We start from the raw sequence: 17,556 nt of genomic DNA, 5'->3' as shown, positions 1-17,556 counted from the left end.
GGTTTCTGAAAAAAGTTTAGGCTTGGAGATATAGATCTGTGGGTCTGTTATTAACAGTTGTCCTGCTTCGGTTTTTTTTTTTTTTTTTTTTTTTTTTTTAAATTTTCTTCCTTTAGTGCTTTATATTTTACAAATATCTGCATGCTTTTTGTCATGTTTATGGAAAAGAAGGCACACCTTAAAGTCGCTCAAGCCCTTCACTTTTTCACACTGAGGTCTGTCTACATATCCACTTATCTTTCGTCTATTAAACCCCTTATAAAAACTTTCCTTTGAAATATTTTAAAATTCAAGGCCCAAAGCTGATTAATACTGTTTTTCCTCCATATCCCCTGGGATCCTCCAGTCCTAGGTTTTAAAGAGAAAAATGTCCTCAATCCTCTCCAGTTTCTAGGTGTAAAGCAGCTTGGACCCTCCTGGGTTGGTGGGTCCACCTCTCTTGGTGTCCAATTCTGTATTCTTAAAAACCAACTATTGAAATAGAAGCCAGTCAGTTAATGGCAGTAAAAGAAGGGAATTCCAAGTGGGAGCTTCCCAAGCCAGGAGGAAGAGCGGTTTCTTGCCTTATCACTGTAAGTGGCAGAATGGAGTTCCAATTCAATGATATCATGTGTGTTATCAAAGATAGTTTAATCGCTGAAAACCTTGTAACAATTACAAACACAGGCAAATAAATGCCTTTTCCTTTTTGGCCTTACGGAGAATGAGAAAAGTTCTTCGCATGGTTATAATTCTTAGCTGTTGGTAATGCAGAAAATAGTACCAGAACAGCAGAATTACAATGGTATTCCAGCATTCTGTGTCTTAATTCTAAATTCACGTGACCTGGCAAGCTTAGGACAGCCCTGGTTCTAAGTGGTATTCACATTTTCAGCAGTAGTACTCTAGCTACACTTGACTGTTCACCTCTGCTGCCCCCCAAAAGTCTCAGAACTTTGAGAAATAAGGTCGCTTCCAAAAAAAACCCAGTATGTCCAATTTGAAGGGGGCGCTGTCAGTGGGTGTGTAAGTGGGTGCTTACAAGCGGAATCTATTCCGGAGCCAAGAACAGGTCGGGGTGAGGAAGGCCAAGGCTGAGCGAAGTCAGCTCGGGACCCACCTCCTAGAAGGACCTCCGCCGGCAGGAAAACCGTTACGGGGAGGAAAGGGCAGGTCCCTGCGGCCTCCAGGTGCCAGCAGCGTGAGTGGGCGGAGAGGCCTCGGTGCCTCCTACCCGCTCGGGACGTGCGTCCAGGCATCACCCCGGGATCCGCTCCTCCCCGCTGGCGGGGGGAGAAAGGGCAGGCGGCCTTCCGCCCCGGCTATAAAGGGCCTCGGACGGCCGCGGCTCGCCTCGGTTCGCCGCGACACGCCTAGGCGCCCTCCGGCTCCGCCCCAGCCCCAGCCGCCACGTCCCAGCTCGAGCTCCAGTGCCCGCTCAGGCCCCACTCGACCCTCTCGGGCCTCGGCTACTTGGACTGCGGTGGAAAATGGCGGCTCCGGTGACTCCCGCGGCTCGGGCCGAGGACTCCGAGGCGGCGCTCAATGCCGCCCTGGCTGACGTGCCCGAACTGGCCAGACTCCTGGAGGTCGACCCGTACTTGAAGCCCTACGCCGTGGACTTCCAGCGCAGGTACCGCCGGACTCCCACCACCCCCAGTCAGACGGGCAGCCCGCCTCCCAGGAGCCGGTTCGGGACGCGGGCCGCCCCTCGGCCCTGGAGCGCCGACCCCGCCCCAGGCGGGGAGGAACCTGAATGGGCGGGGCTCGGGGTGACGCGGTAACCGGGTTCTGTGGCTTCCGTAGTGGCAGGTTGACAGCTCCGGTCCCCGGAGCGGGCGTTGAAGAAACTTCTTTCCTCATCCCCTTTCCCTTCTGTTCTAATCAGCGGTCTTGCGCCATAGGGTACGTGCTGTGGCTCCAACACTGAATTCCCCTAGTGCTGCTGGGGAGTGGCTCAACGCCACTGCGGGTTTTCTGACTTTGGCACGCACTAGCGTGGGCCCGTGGAGTCACGTGGGCATAACTCCTGGCACGTGTAATTACGCATTTAAAACTTTCTAGTTTATTTCATAGCAAATATTGTGATTTTATATCTAACAGGATTCCTTCAGGCAGACACTATATCCTTGCACTAATTCTTTCCTTGCGAATATTCCTCATTTAGGGGAAGATTACACCTACATTGATCAATTTTTTCTCCCCTTAGACTAACATTGATAACTTCAATGTACATCAACATTTGTTCCTGTTTGACTTTGCCATCTTGAAGAGGGAGAAAGGTCAGGAAAGTAAAACTTTTACAGGCCAGTGTCGTTTTAGCTTGTCTTCTACCATTGTGTACCATGCCAGTTTAGTTTCTGGGCTAATGATTCTGTTAATAAGTTCCACTAAAAAGGTACAGGTCTTTGTTGTTGTTGTTGTTTTAAGTAAAAGAGCTATTTTACAAGTTGTAATAGTTATACTTGTGAGGTTACCCCATTTTGATTTAATAGTTTCTCCCCTTTTAGGAGAGACACTGCAGAATGGAAACTATCCTGGCAATAGAATATACATGGCTAATTTTTCAAGTGATGGAAAACATCCATCTAGTTAACTGGCATGAAGGAGCGTTGAGAGTAATGAAAATGGGTTGATTTGGAGTTTGAAAAAAGCCCAGCAATTTGTTTGTGTCCTAGCATTTTCAGGTGTTAAATGCATTCAAATCAGCAAGTGTTTATTGAGGAAGTGCTATAGATAAAACACTGCTCTAGGGATTGTAAGGGATATGAAGTTGCATTCTTGAGCTTGTATATAGTAATGAATGAACCCTTTGTGAAATAATCACCTTGAGCTGTCCCTCACTTAATCAGATGATTGTGCTGCTATATAAACCATTTGGGGAGCAGTCTTATGAAATTGTTTTCAGAATTTACAGTATATACTTTCAAAGAAACTTAGTACATAATTGTCGTAGGTGTAAGGTTGGATTGAAATAGAAAAACTTTAGAGAAAAAGATAGTGATTAAAGGTAGTGGTCAGATATATATATATATTTTTGATGTCCTTGTAACCATGAAGTTAATTTACTTGTGTGCTTTGTAAAATGACACTTAAGATATTTATTAAAGAAGAGTTGTGGAAATGTTTTATCTACACCTCCCTCCTTTTTAAAATGACACACACAGATAAACATTCTTTATTAAGTTTCTTTCATGTACTTTATTTCCAACTCCACTGGGATTGAAGCATTTATAATCCTCTTTCATAGTTTGCCAAAACTAATGAAGGGGACAAAGGCCAAGATAAAGAAGGGAAGAGAATCCAGTGTGCTTGGTGAAAAGTCTCGTCCAGTGGGCCCTCATGCCTCACTCTGATCTGGATTTTACTTTTGTCCTTGGTTCTGAGTAATGGCCATTTGCTAGCACACATGTTCCATTTAAGCATATCAAATGGTAATTTGGCATTACTATTTGGTAACTTCTATTTACTATTTGGTATCTAGTTACTATTTGGTAACTTCTATTGTTAACACTCGAAGAATAAAACATTTTTCCTTCATACAGTCTGGTTTTAGTTCCTTGTCCAGTTTTCCATTTATTTCTGATAATCCATTTGGACTGTGTGTCTTTGGCCTAACACAGATACATAACCAGTCAAACACTTAGGTGCAAAGTATGCTTACTAAGGAGTGAAGAAAATTTGAGGTACCAACGACAATATTGCTGAAGAAGGAAATTGCTCTTTGATGGACTGTCTCATCCTTCCCCAGCAGACAGCTTTTCATTTGAATTTGTTTGGATGTTCCCTTAGGATGTTTTAGGTGTTCCTTCCCTTGTTTATCTTGGCCGCCTCCCCTTCTGTATTCGTCTGTTTTCACGCTCCTGATAAAAACATACCTGAGACTGCGCAATTCACAGAAGTAAGAGGTTTATAGGACTTACAGTTCCAAGTGGCTGAGGATGCCTCACAATGGCAGAAGGTGAAAGTCGTGTCTCACACGGTGGCAGACAAGAGAAGAGAGCTTGTGCAGGGAAACTCCCTTTTTTAAAACCATCAGGTCTAGTGAGACTTACTCACTATCACGAGACAGCATGGGAAAGACCTGCCCCCATGATTCAGTTACCTCCCATCAGGTCCCTCCCACAACACGTGGGAATTCAAGATGAGATCTGAGTGGGGACACAGCCAAACCATATCACCTTCATTAGTTGTTCTTTCACCTTCTGTACCTGTGAGAATTTTGAATCAAGTATAGAGGATTAATGAGTTACTCTGCTATAAAATAAAAATTAGTACATTATTAGCATGACTGACTGACTACCTCCATGTTGTCTCATTGATGACCTCCCAAAATAGCATTTTCCACTTGATTTTTCTACCTTTTGTTTAGTTATTTACTTCTTGTTACACTACAATTAGTTGTTATAATTCCAAAATTTTAGTGCTTTAAAACATTTAATTGTCCCCATATTACATGTCAGCATGAGTCAGCCAGAGGACTGTCCTCATGGCAGTCACTCAAAAGTCTAGGCTTATGAAGGATTTGTTTTGAAACCTACTTCTGTAGAAGTAGTGGCAGGGCAAAGAGAAGCATGTTGAACTATGCACTATTTCTTACAGCTTTTGCCTAGCAGTGAGTCCATCCTGCTGATAATGTTACACTGGCCAGTGCACGTCAGCTTGCCATGTGGGTGAAACAGAGGATTGGCATTTGTGAACACTGTCAGAACAACACAATGTTAATGATACTACTTTATACCCTCTGTTTAATGTTTTTACAGCGCTTTCAGTTATGGTATTTAATGTAATCCTCATAACAAAACCATGAGGTAGACAGGGTGGGCATTTTTCGTTTTACAGGTGCAGAAACTGAGTGATGGGCTTGAGCATACATGGCATAAGTAAGTGCTGCACCTGTGATTAATCTTTCTTTGCTAAAACTGTTCTCAACCAGTTCACAGATAACTTCATGATAATGTAGGGATACCTCTTCACTCTTCTTTGTCTCTAGCATTGTACATGTTGGACTATTTCTTGGCTCTTTGAAGCCATGATCTTGCTTTTCTTTCATTTTCTCAGCCTCTTTTTGACCATTTAATGTAAGAGATTTTTAGGTCACTTTCCTGGGATCCTTTATGTATTTCTATTGTATATTTTCTCCCTAGGCGTTCTCATCCATCCCATGGATTCCATCTATCTACTGAGGCTACCCACATCTGTCTCCACTCTGGATCTTTCTCCTTATCTTGGACTTATTTATATCTTCATTTCGATGTTTTATAAATACAAACCTCAACAAGTATAAAACTGAACTTAACAGATTTTCATTCTAAACAGGTTTGTCCCTGTCAACCGAATCACGGTGTTCGGAATCTTCCTCTACCAAGATTCTGAACCTAAAACGTAACGAGTGATTTCTAATTTACTCCCCTCTCCTCCTTTCCTTATACCTCTGAGTCTACTCAATTGTAGCCCCTAACTCTTTTAAGTAAGTACCATGCCGCCTTCCTACTGCTGCTATCCTAGTTCAGGTTGCCAGCATCTCTAGTATGGTTTACAGAAACTGCTTCATAGCGGTTGTTCTTTTTCCAGATCTGCACTCCATTCTAATTTCTCCACTCCTCTTCATTCAAAAACAGAGTAAGTAGAATGGATTTTGAAATAAAGAAATCTGATCATGGTACTCCTCTGCTTAATTAAACCCTTTCAACCATTCCTCATTTCTCTTGAGTTCTGTACAGCCCTCCTTCCCATAACTTACAAGATTCTGCATTATCTGGTCCCTGCTGACCTTTTCAGCCTCCCTCTCGGTACCATCTAACCAGAGGGCTGTAAAGGGAGAGGGGCAGCTCGGATCTCTGGGGACCATTCTATAAAGGTACTAGAATACCAGTAAAATAAATGAGAAACATGGTATCCATTTTCCACATGCATTCCTTTTTTCTTGAATATTGAAGATTTTCATTTCATATTTTGTCCACACACAAGAAATTGGAGTGTCTGGAAAAAATCACTGAATAAAAGATAAGAAAGATGAAGAATTAGAAAGCTTTTCTGATCTTTATCAGAAGAGTGATAGTTTTAGCTTAGTAGGAGTGGGTTAAATAAGTGAATCCTTTCCTGTATTTAATATTTTCTTAATATAAAATAATTTCTCTACCCCATGAAAGAGAAACATTTAACAAATGTTTGAGTATCAGCTGGAAAGTGTGACGACATATTATGCTGTCTTAGATGCCACATATTTTGGTTTAACTCTCAGTGAAGCTGTGCTTTTGTACATGCTATTGCTTCTGCCTAAGCATTCTTTGTTTCTACCTTAGGATAGTTCCTGTACATGTTTTGGGACACAGCTTAGAGATATGTTGTATGCCTTCTCTGACTTCGCCCTATCTTGAAGCTTCTTCCGGGCTGGTTGAGGGGTCCCTCTTCTTTTCTGCCACCTTGGACCACTATCCTATGGATGCTCATCCACTCTGTAATATAGTTGTCTTTCTACTCTTTGTATCCCCCACTAGATTGTTTGCTCTCATGAATGGGTACTATGTCTATATTATTTATTCACCGTTGTAGTCCTCAGTCTGTAGAACTGGACCTGCCTCACGGTAAATACTTAGTATAATATTTGAATGAGCCAGTGGCTGACTGAATGTCTTCTGACTTTATTTTTCCTTTGTGGCATACCAGTGAGTCTAAGGTCAACTCACCTGGAGCTAAAAATGTCTGGATTACTCGGGTAGATGAACAGAGAACAGGAGTAGTTACTAGAGGTTTCATGTGATAATCTGGGGAAGGGGAATATATGCTCAATTAAAGAGCTAAAGATGGCCAGAATAAATCAAGAAAATAGTTTCTTAATCAGATACTTTCATACTCATCAGAGACTAAAAGTTTAATCTCTGAAGGAATAGTCAGTTTGAGAGAATCTGATGTCAAGTTGTAGCTGTGTGTGCAAGAATGGGAGAAGGGGTTTTATGAGCCCGTGTTAAGTATTACAATTACAGTGAAGAGCTCTACTTGGTTAGAAATAAAATAATTTTCACATTGGTATCTAATTGGAATTAGAAAGTAATTTGGATTTGGTATGTTAGCAACCACCCCAAGAAATTAAAAAAAAAATGTATTGAGGTAAAATGTACATATATAATTCACCATTTTTATCATTTTTAACCACAGTTCAGTGGTAATAAATAAATTTATGTATATTTTCTTCCTTTATCTCCCTTCCCCAATCTCCTTCCTGACCTCTGGTAACCTCCAGTCTATGCTGGGTCTTCCTGAGAAACACCTTTTTAGCTTCTGCATATGAATGAGAGCATGTGATACTTGCCTTTCTGTACTTGGCTTATCTCACTTAACATAATGGTCTCCGTTTCCATCCATGTTGCTGTAATGATAGGATTTCATTACTTTTTATAGTTGAATAATATTCCATTGTATATATATACTGTATTTTCTTTATCCATTCATCTGTTGATAAGCACTTAGGTTAATCCCATATTTTGGCTATTGTGAATAGGGCTGCAATAAACATGGGAGTGCAGATGTCTTTTCAACATAGTGATTTGATTTCTTTTGGCTATATACCCAGTAGTAGCTTTGGTGGATCATATCATATTCTATATTTACTTATTTGAGGGACCTCTATACTGTTTTTTTTTTTTCTATAGTGGCTATGGTAATTTACATTCCCACTAATAGCGTATGAGCGTTCCCTTTTCTGCACATCCTAACCAGTATCTGTTACTTCCTATCTTTTTGGTACAAGCCATTTTGACTGTGGTGAGATGATACTGCATTGTGGTTTTGATTTGCATTTCTGTGATGATTAGTGATATTGAGCATTTTTTCATATAGCTGTTGACCATTTTTATGTTTTCTTTTGAGAAATGTCTGTTCAGATCTTTTGCCTATTTTAAAATCAGATTTTTTTTTTTTTTTGCTATCTGATTGATTGAGTTCTTCATACATTCTGGTTATTAATCTCTTATCTGATAGTTTGCAAATATTTTCTCCTATTCTGTGGGTTGTCTGTTTACTTTGTTGATTGTTTCCTTTGTGGTGCAGAAGCTTTTTAGCTTGATTTATACTCTCATGTCTATTTTTGCTTTGACAGCCCATGTTAAGGTCTTACACAAGAAATCTTTTTGTAAGAGACCAGTGCCCTGGAGCATTTCCCCAGTGTTTTCTGCTACTATTTTCATAGTTTCAGGTCTTAGATTAAAGTCTTTATTTAATCCATTTTGATTTGACTTTTGTGTATGATGAGATATTAAGGGTCTAGTTTCATTCTTCTTTATATAGTTATGCAGTTTTCCTAGCACCATTTATTGAATAGACTGTCTTTTCCCCATTTTAAGTTCTTGGCACCTTTGTTGAAGATGAGTTGGTTGCAAACGTATTTAGACCTGAATTCTCCATTCTGTTCCATTAGTCTATGTGTCTGTTTTTATCCCAGTGCCATGCTGTTTCAGTTACTGTAGCTTTGTAATAAATTTTGAAGCCAGGTAGTGTGATGCTCCCAGCTTTGTTTGTATCTTGACAAGAGGTAGGACTCTACATTGTGAAATATGTTATGCATCTTACATTCATTGATTTATTATGTAGAGTTGTAAAATATGTTACACATCTTACATTCATTATTATACAATTCCATTGTAGCTTATTTGACATGATTTAAGTTATGGTAACTAACTTATAAAACTTGATGTGTAAATGATGAGAATAATTTAGACTCTAAATTTAGTTTCTTCATGTGTAGAAATCTCTCTATGTGTGTGTGTGTGTGTGTGTGTGTGTCTGTATACACAAAATATTGCTGAATGACCATGTTCTAAAGTAAAAGCAAGATGAGGCTTAAATTTTAGCTCTTATAACTGTTAAATAGCTTTGAGTCCTAGGGAAAGTTAATCAACCACTCTGAACTTGTTTCTTCATCTATAAAAGATGGATGGAATCTACTTTGTAGGGTGTCTTGAGGACTAGGAATATATATAAAGATGCTCAGTAAATAATAGTTTGATGATAATATTAGCAAACTAATATATCACGTTAAATACTTACTAGAGTATTATTTTCAGAAGATTTTATTGTTTGCTTCTTTAACACTATATTCTGAAATGAATTATCAGATAAATACCATGACCAGAAATTCCCTACAGCTCTTTGTTTTGCTAGTTAACTGTGCCTTACTTTAGGGGGCTCCTTCTTTTTTTCTTAGTAAGAGTGATTGTGTGAATGAGGTAAGGCAGGTGGTAATTTTAATCATAATCTAATAGAGATGGAAAAGAATATGTTTAAACTTTGATCCTTAATTTAGAGAGGAAATGATAAAGCAATTGCCCGTTTACTATAAGCTGAAGGCAAGATGAGTCCTGGGATATAATGAACACAAAGCTCCTTTTATTGAGAGAGGTAAATGTTAGCCTGCAGAAATTCAAAATCACTCTTCTCTTGATCTTCCTTTTCTGTCTTTTTCTCTTCTTTCATCTGACTGCTAAGTGTTCATATTCTTGGGCATCAAACAGCTGCAGGGATTTTCTTCCTCCTGAACTGTGGATGGTTAGAGGAATGGTCATACTGAGTTTACTAATAGCAGGAGTAACTTTGAAAATAAGACTAATGTAGAAGAAGAAAAAATATATAACAGCAGCATTAAAGTATGAAAATGAAAGAATTATTCTAGTGGTACCTGAACATATCATACGTGCATATTAATTAGAAAAAATTTTAAATCCAATGTTCTGCCTTCTCTTTTCTCCCTTGCTTTTTGATATTTGATGACTGCAGTTATTTTCAATATGTTTTATTTTGCCATAAGATGCATAAAACAAATGAATATTCATATGTATTTTAGTAGATCCATTGAATGATTACTTTTAATGGGACACAATCTCTGGGTTTATACACTACTTCTACAACTCAAAATATGATAATCAGAAACCAAATATACCAATGTACTTCTTGCATGAAGTTGAAGTTTTCCAAATACCCAGCAAAAAGAATTAACTGTTTGTTTTACCGGTGATATCACATGATACTCAGTGTCATCAATCTGTTTTTGTTTTCATGAATAACACCTAGCCACAGGTTATATTTAATTATGAATAACTACACAATACAGATATACACACTGTTACAGAAACATGATAAAATTAGTTATGCATTTAGGTTCATGTCATAGAAAACCCAGCACACTTTCAATTAACAGAATGTCCCACAAGCAGTGAATTGTAGAAGTAGAGGCTTGTGAAGAAAAGTGAAGGTCAGTGGTTTGGGCTTTAGCATAAATGCATCCTTCTTTATCTTTCTGCTATATTATCCTTAGCATATACTTAGCATATTACCCTTAGCATATGGTCTCCTTTCTTATGCTTGGAAGATGACTGGACACAGCTTGGCACCACATCCATGTTTCTAGCTGGAACATGTGCTAGCTTACTATGTCTACTTTAGTGAAGCATATGTTAGCTTTCTTGTAAACTTCAACTAGTTCTTCCCATTTACAGGTTATTGATCAGAAATGTCCCATCGTCATCCTTAGCTCAAAGTGAGCCTGGATCATCAAGGCTTTCAGTTGCACGCACATCTTCCTGAAATGTATCCTTTTGTCTCATCCATCACAACTTCCCGGGGCTCTTTTCCTTTCTCTAGAGAGGAAACTACATCTGGCAGAAGATGAAGAGCCCCAGTGAGATCATGTTGTCGTCCTCTAAAATCACATCTATGCGGAAATCATTCTGTGCAGGATCCAGGCATTCCTACTCTCCCTGAGAGGAGTCTATAGTAACACCCCTCAGTATTACCAACCTCTGGTTATGGATTTCACTTTGCTAGACCGGATCTTTGTTTCTCTGGGTTCTTCTTTCTGGCGGGGTGGGGGTGGGGTGGAGGGAGAATACAGAGACTTTTCACTGCTCTGTCTTAAGCTGATTCAGTCCCTTCAGCTACTTGGCCCTAGCTCCACTATCTTCTTTTTTCACTTTCATGAATATTCTTAGAAAATATAAGAATGTGGGCAGGCGCGGTGGCTGACGCCTGTAATCCCAGCACTTTGGGAGGCTGAGGTGGGTGGATCACGAGGTCAGGAGTTTGAGACCAGCCTGGCCAATATGGTGAAACCTGTCTCTGCTAAAAATACAAAAATTAGTCGGGCATGGTGACATGCGCCTGTAGTCCCAGCTACTTAGGAGGCTGAGGAAGAAGAATCTCTTGAACTGGGGAGGTGGAGGTTGCCGTGAGCCAAGATCGCGCCACTGCATTCCAGCCTGGGCGACAGAGCGAGACTCCGTCTCGGGAAAAAAAAAAAAAAAAAGAATATTTTGAGATGAAATTGGTTTGTTAATTACTAATACTTTTTTCATCTTGGGCTCTTGAAAAAATCATCAGTTTTCAGTTATTTGGAGAATAGAAAATTTGCGTGATTAAAAAGGAAAGGAGAACAAAATTTAAAATGTCCCTTAATTTATGCTCAGTCTTTAAAGTAAAGCATGAATTATTTTTTACCTAACTACACACAAGCTTATGAGGCTTTAACATTATACCATTCTGTGCTTTTGTTTTTAAAGCGTAAGATGTGTAACTATCAGTCTTCATGGTTGTCATTTCTGTGCTTTTTATTATTATTTTGTCTCAGCTTTTCTCTTTCTGCATTAAAATACTCTGACACTTTTGTTTGCCTGTTTGTTTTTTGCTTACACCTTGGAGTCTTCCATCCTCTTGACCATTTTGATTGGCAGTGTTATTTTTGTGGTTTAAGTTGTGCTTACTAGTGATAGGAGTGTAGTGAAACTAACAGATCTCTTTTTGCTTTACTTCTCCAAAGTGCCTTTAATTAAAAACTATAAGGTACCCATGCAGTATTAGGCAAAACTCTACTCACAAATACAACATGTAAACAGGAAGTACATAGATATAAGAGTACTATCAAACCTAAGAGTTGGTTTTAGCAGGTTCCAAGTACCTATAAAGTCAGAGGACATTTGAAAATATAGGGGAGATTGTTTAGACAATTGTAAATCATGTTAGACTGTATTAAAAAAGAATCATTCTGAAATAATTACAGACTCACAGAAAGTTGCAAAAAGAGTTTAGAGAAGGCTCCTGTACCCTTCACTAAGTTTGCCCCACTGTTAATATCTTGCATAACTACAGTTGTTATGCAAGTTGTATCAAAACCAGGTTGTACCAAAACCAGGAAATTGACATTGGTACAAACTACAGACCTTATTTATATTTCTCCAGTTTTCACATGTACTTATTTTTGTGTGTCTATACTTCTATACAATTTTATCACATGTATATATTAATGTAACTGATACTGCATTGAAGATATAGAACTGTTGCATCACGACAAAAGAATGCTCTCCTGCTATTCCTTTATACTCACAATTGCCCCTCCCCCACCCATCCTTAACTTTTGGCAACCAGTGAGTGATATGGTTTGCATGTCTGTAAGTTTTTTCATTTGGGGAGTGTTCTATGAATGAAATCATATATAAGTTTTTGACAGTGGCTTTTTTTTTTCATTCAGCATAATTCCCTTGAGATCTCTCCATGTTGCATATATCAGTAGGTTGTTCCTTTTTGTCACTGAGTGGTATTCCATTGTATGGATGTACCATCCGTCCAGTTTGTTTATTTATTAACCTGTCGAAGGACATTTGGATTGTTCCCAGTTTTTGGCTATTACAAATATTGCAATAAACCTAATATGTGAATATTTATGTATAGGTTTTATTTCTCTGAGGTAAATGCACAGGAATGCTGTGATAGCTGGGTCACGTGGCAAGCATTTGTTAGTTTTATAAGGAATTTCCAGATATTTTCTTTTTTTTTTTTTCTTTTTGTTTTTTTTGAGATGGAGTCTTGCTCTGTCACCAGGCTGGAGTGCAGTTGTGCAGTCTTGGCTCAGTGCAACCTCTGCCTCCCTCGTTCAAGCAATTCTCCTGTCTCAGCCTCCTGAGTAGCTGGTACTACAGGTCGCACCACCATGCCCAGCTAATTTTTATATTTTTAGTAGAGACGGGGTTTCACCATGTTGGCCAAGATGGTCTTGATCTCTTGACCTCATGATCCACCTGCCTTGGCCCCCCGAAGTGTTGGAATTCCAGGCGCGAGCCACCGTACCCGGCCTCCAGATATTTTCTACAGTGTCTGTACAGGTTTGCATTCCACTGGATGCAGTTGATCTGTATTCTTGCCAGTATTTGGTATTGTCACTATTTTTTTTTTTTTTTTGAGACAGAGTCTTGCTCTGTCCCCCAGTCTGAAGTGCAGTGGCGCAATCTTGGCTCACTGCAAGCTCCACTTCCCGGGTTCACGCCATTCTCCTGCCTCAGTCTCCCGAGTAGCTGGGACTATAGGCGCCCGCCACTGCGCCTGGCTAATATTTTGTGTTTTTAGTAGAGATGGGGTTTCGCTGTGTTAGCCAGAGTGGTCTCAGTCTCTTGACCTCAAGATCCGCCCGCCTCAGCCTCCCAAAGTGCTGGAGTTACAGGTGTGAGCCACCGTGCCCGGCCGTCACTAGTTTTTATGTTAACTACTCTAATAGGTATGTAGTGCTGTGTCATTGTGGTTTTAATTTGCATTTTTCTAATACCTAATTACATTGAAAAATCTTTTAAAGCATTATTTTCTATTTGTACGTTCTCTTTGGTGAAATGTTTATTCATGTCTTTTGCCCATTTTCTAACCAGCTTGATTTTTCTTTTTTTACTTTTTGGTTTTTGTTTTTTGAGATGGAGTCTTGCCCTCTTGCCCAGGCTGGAGTGCAGTGGCGTGATCTCAGCTCAGTGCAACCTCCACCTCCCCATTTGAAGTGATTCTTCTGCTTCAGCCTCTCTAGTAGCTGGGCTTACAGGTGTGCGCCACCATGCCCTAGCTAATTTTTGTATTTTTAGTAGAGATGGGGTTTCACCATGTTGGCTAGTGTGGTCTCCAACTCCTGACCTCAAATGACCAGCCTGCCTAGGACTCCCAAAGTGCTGGGATTACAGGTGTGAGCCACTGAGCCCGGCCTATTTTTGTGGTTTGAGAATTCATTATATGTTCTACACATAAATCCTTTGTTGGATTTGTGGTTTACAAATATTTTCTTTCTGTCTGTGGCTTGTCTTTCTATCTTCTAAACAGAGTCTTTCACAGAGCAAAATTTTTAAATTTTAGTGAAGTTAAAAAGTTCAATTTATTCATTAATTTATTTTAATAAATCATGTGTTTGTTGCCATGTCTAAGAGCTCTTTGCCTAGCTCTAGGACCTGAACATTTCCTGTATTTTTTTTTCTAAAAGTTTTATTGTTTTACATATTACGTTTAAGTGTGTGTTCCATTGTGCATTATTTTTTTCTGTAATGTTTTAGGTTTAAGTCCAGGTTTACTTTATTGCTTGTGTGTGTTTGCTTCCTTTTAATGATCATAAACTGACAAACTTGTACTGAGAAGTGACCTGACCAAAATTACACTCATCTTTAATCAGGCGTCACTGAAATGTACAAGCAGTGATAATTTTTACACATATTATAGCTTGTTGAAAGCATAGAAACAAACTGTCAGTTTTCTTATTTATGAGATCTCATTTTAAGCTTTGACAAACCCAAAACTTTAGGAAGCCAGGCAAAAATTTGTGATATATGCAGTAATTTATTCTCAAGTAGGTGTCTCGTGTTAAGGTTTTTTTCTTTTCAGTTTTTAACTTTCATATTTTTTCTATCATGTCACAACATTGCTGATTTATATTCTAAACGTTTCCTCATACGAATCTGTATGAATGTATACATTCATGTATATTGCATAACTGAAGTGGTTATCATTTTAATTTGACTTTTTATTTATAAAAACTTCATTTCTTGGCCAGATGTGGTAGCTTATGTTTGTAATCCCAGTACTTTGGGAGGCTGAGGTGGTTGGACTGCGTGAGCCCAGAAGTTTTGAGACTCGCCTGGGCAGTATAGTGAGATCCCATCTCTCCAAAAATAAATAAAAATTAGCCAGGTGTAGTTGGCAAGCACCTGTAGTCCTAGCTACTTGGAAGGCTGAGGTGGGAGGATGGCTTGAGCCCTGGAAGTCAGTGCTGCAGTGAGCTAAGATTGTATCACTCTATTCTGCCTGGGTGACAGAGCAAGACCCTGTCTCAGAAAAAAAAAAAAAGAAAAAAAAACAAAAAAATTTTATGTTTTATTCTTGGAACCCTCTCATTTCACAGTATCAGTCTTCACTTCTACATTATGAAAACGATTGCCTTTATTTATATCCATTGAAGTACAGAGGAAAAACAAACACCTATTACTTTTAAAAATAAGTTTCATTCATTTTGTCTGTTTACTTGACTTAAATGACAAGTAAATCTAATATTTTGTGTTATGATTTTATTTGTAAGAATGAATTGGTTAAATCTTAACTAATGTCAGTATTTTACAAAATTAGTTTATTTTATCTAAATGAAATTGGCCTTCAGTTTATTCCAATATTAATATTTTCTTTGATGTTTATCAGGGTTCATTATCCTATAAATGTATCAAAAATCATAGCATGCCACTTTCCAAATAGAAATTGATTAGTTGTTGAGAGATGGAGGTTGTTTGTACGTTTATTTGGCAAAATTTAGAAAATTTATGAATAATACAGCTAAAAATTTATCCACCTTTAAACAGAAAGGTAAAGTGGAGTAATTTTTCCACTATTCAACCTAATGTATTCAAAGTATCAGTTCAACATGTAAGTTAAAAGATTACGGATGAGATATTTTACCTGTCGTTTGTGCTAAGTTTTTGAGGAAATATTTATTCTACAATTGTAACTCATTATAATGAATTTGAAGCACTGAACATCCAAAAGTGATCTCTACCAATTGTACTGATAATAATTATTATCATCATCACCATCATTACAATAATTATTGTTACAATTTCTGGATACATCGTCTTACGTGCCTTAGGGTCAGAGTCTGCCTTTCTAAGAAGCTTCCAGGTGAGCTGATGCTGCCGTTTCCCAGAGGATACTTTCAGTAGCGGGTGGTCCCATACCTCTCTTCAAAATGGAGTTAGCAAAGGGCTAAATTTTATTCTGTAAATATGTAAGCTATAAGTATGTATTTCAAATTTTTAAAAATAAGTAATGCATGTATATACTGATGAGGTTAACCAAGTTACTTAATGTTTTGGTGGTCACAGTAAGTTTTCTAACTCTTACTGTAGGTAAAAAGGGTTTTATTGTTAGTATTATCAAAGTTGCTTTTTCTTACATCTGTACTATGAGTTTTGCTGTTGCAGATTTGTAAGAAATTTATTCCTAACACCCTCTTTGGCACAGACACTTTTCTATATGATAGCAGAACAAATATGAGTAAGATAGCCTTCCTGCCTAACAGGAGCTCAGTTAGGCAAATAAACACAGAGCAGATATTTCGTCACAAAATTCAGTGTAGTACAGATGAAAGCATATCTTCTTCTATTAAGGAAGGAGAGAATACATATATGACAAAGAAGTTCTTTTGAATTGCTTTAAGTTCTCAAAATTATTTCTCTATTAAAATTAGAACGAGTCTTTAAGAATGTGGAAGTCTGTGAGTTTTGTAATAGCTAAGACATTAATCTTCATTAAAACATTTAGTGAAGGTATCATTTGAACTTTTCTACAGCTTTGGTTACTTAAAGTGAAAGTTTACTTGCAAAATTGGTTCAGTTGCAAAATGTGCTTGTGTAAGAATTGCCACATTATGTGAGCACTGAAGCCTCTAAAATAGCTTGTAAACATATCTGAAAACACAGCAACATGTTTCTTTATAACAGATAAACCCATTTTGGAAGGGATAGTGGACTGTTTTTAATGGGAGTGAGGAATTCCTGAGTAAGCTAAGTGGCTGCATTCCTGAATGAGTCAGGGGGACATTATGAGTGTTGTCTGGAGAGGAGATTTCCAGAAAGCAAGTGAGTACTGAATGCTCATGCTCCTCCTGATCCCATGTTAAGTGTCCTGCCCAGACCAATGTTATCCGATAGAAATGTAATGTAAATCACACAGGTAATTTAAGCTTTTCTAGTAGCCTCATTTAAAAAGGTAGAAATAAACTAATTTTTACACTATTCAACTTAATGTACGCAAAGTATCATTTCGACATGTAACTTAAAAGATTACTGATGAGATATTTTACCTGTCATTTGTACTAAGTCTTTGAAATCTGATGTGTATTTTACAATTATAGCACATCTCAGTTAGGACTAGCCATATTTCAAGTGCTTAATAACAATGTTTGGCTGGTGGCTACCATATTAGACAGTGCAGGTGGGTATTTGAAATAAAAACTTTTGGAAAAAGAGTTGGTATCACTCCACAAAGAGATTCAAGGGGAAGATTAAGGAGGGAGAATGGTTCTGTCAGCCCTTTGTTCATAACAGAGGTAATCAGACCCAGAGAGATTCTGACTTAGCCTAAGATAGGGACTCAGCAATGATTGACTAGTGGCTTTTTTATGTTTGAAGGTAAATAAATAGATGATATGTTAAGTGTAAACATGGAGATATGCTGCATACTTAACTGTGGCTAAGTAGGTGGTCGTGTTTGCCCTAAGTTATTTGGCATGGCTAGTCCACATTGTCC

The 17,556-nt window shown here is 38.4% G+C and overlaps 1 protein-coding gene across 3 annotated transcripts in view; it reads left to right on the top strand.

Moving 5' to 3' along the window:
* The first annotated feature begins 836 nt into the window (after nucleotides 1–836).
* The window catches only part of GBE1 (1,4-alpha-glucan branching enzyme 1), a 266,685-nt gene continuing 249,965 nt past the window's right edge, over nucleotides 837–17,556 (top strand). The window contains exon 1 of one of the 3 annotated variants that reach the window (XM_003893800.4): nucleotides 837–1,612. In XM_003893800.4, coding sequence (XP_003893849.2) covers nucleotides 1,470–1,612 — 143 coding nt within the window. In that variant the 5' untranslated portion in view covers nucleotides 837–1,469. Of the gene's footprint in view, nucleotides 1,613–1,683; nucleotides 1,885–17,556 lie in introns of those variants that run through there. The other 2 variants (XM_031662939.1, XM_009198200.4) reach the window with 2 other exon arrangements.

The sequence above is a fragment of the Papio anubis genome, chromosome 2, assembly GCF_008728515.1.
Source record: "Papio anubis isolate 15944 chromosome 2, Panubis1.0, whole genome shotgun sequence".
Lineage (NCBI taxonomy): Eukaryota > Metazoa > Chordata > Mammalia > Primates > Cercopithecidae > Papio > Papio anubis.
This window is presented reverse-complemented; position numbering and strand designations above follow the sequence as displayed.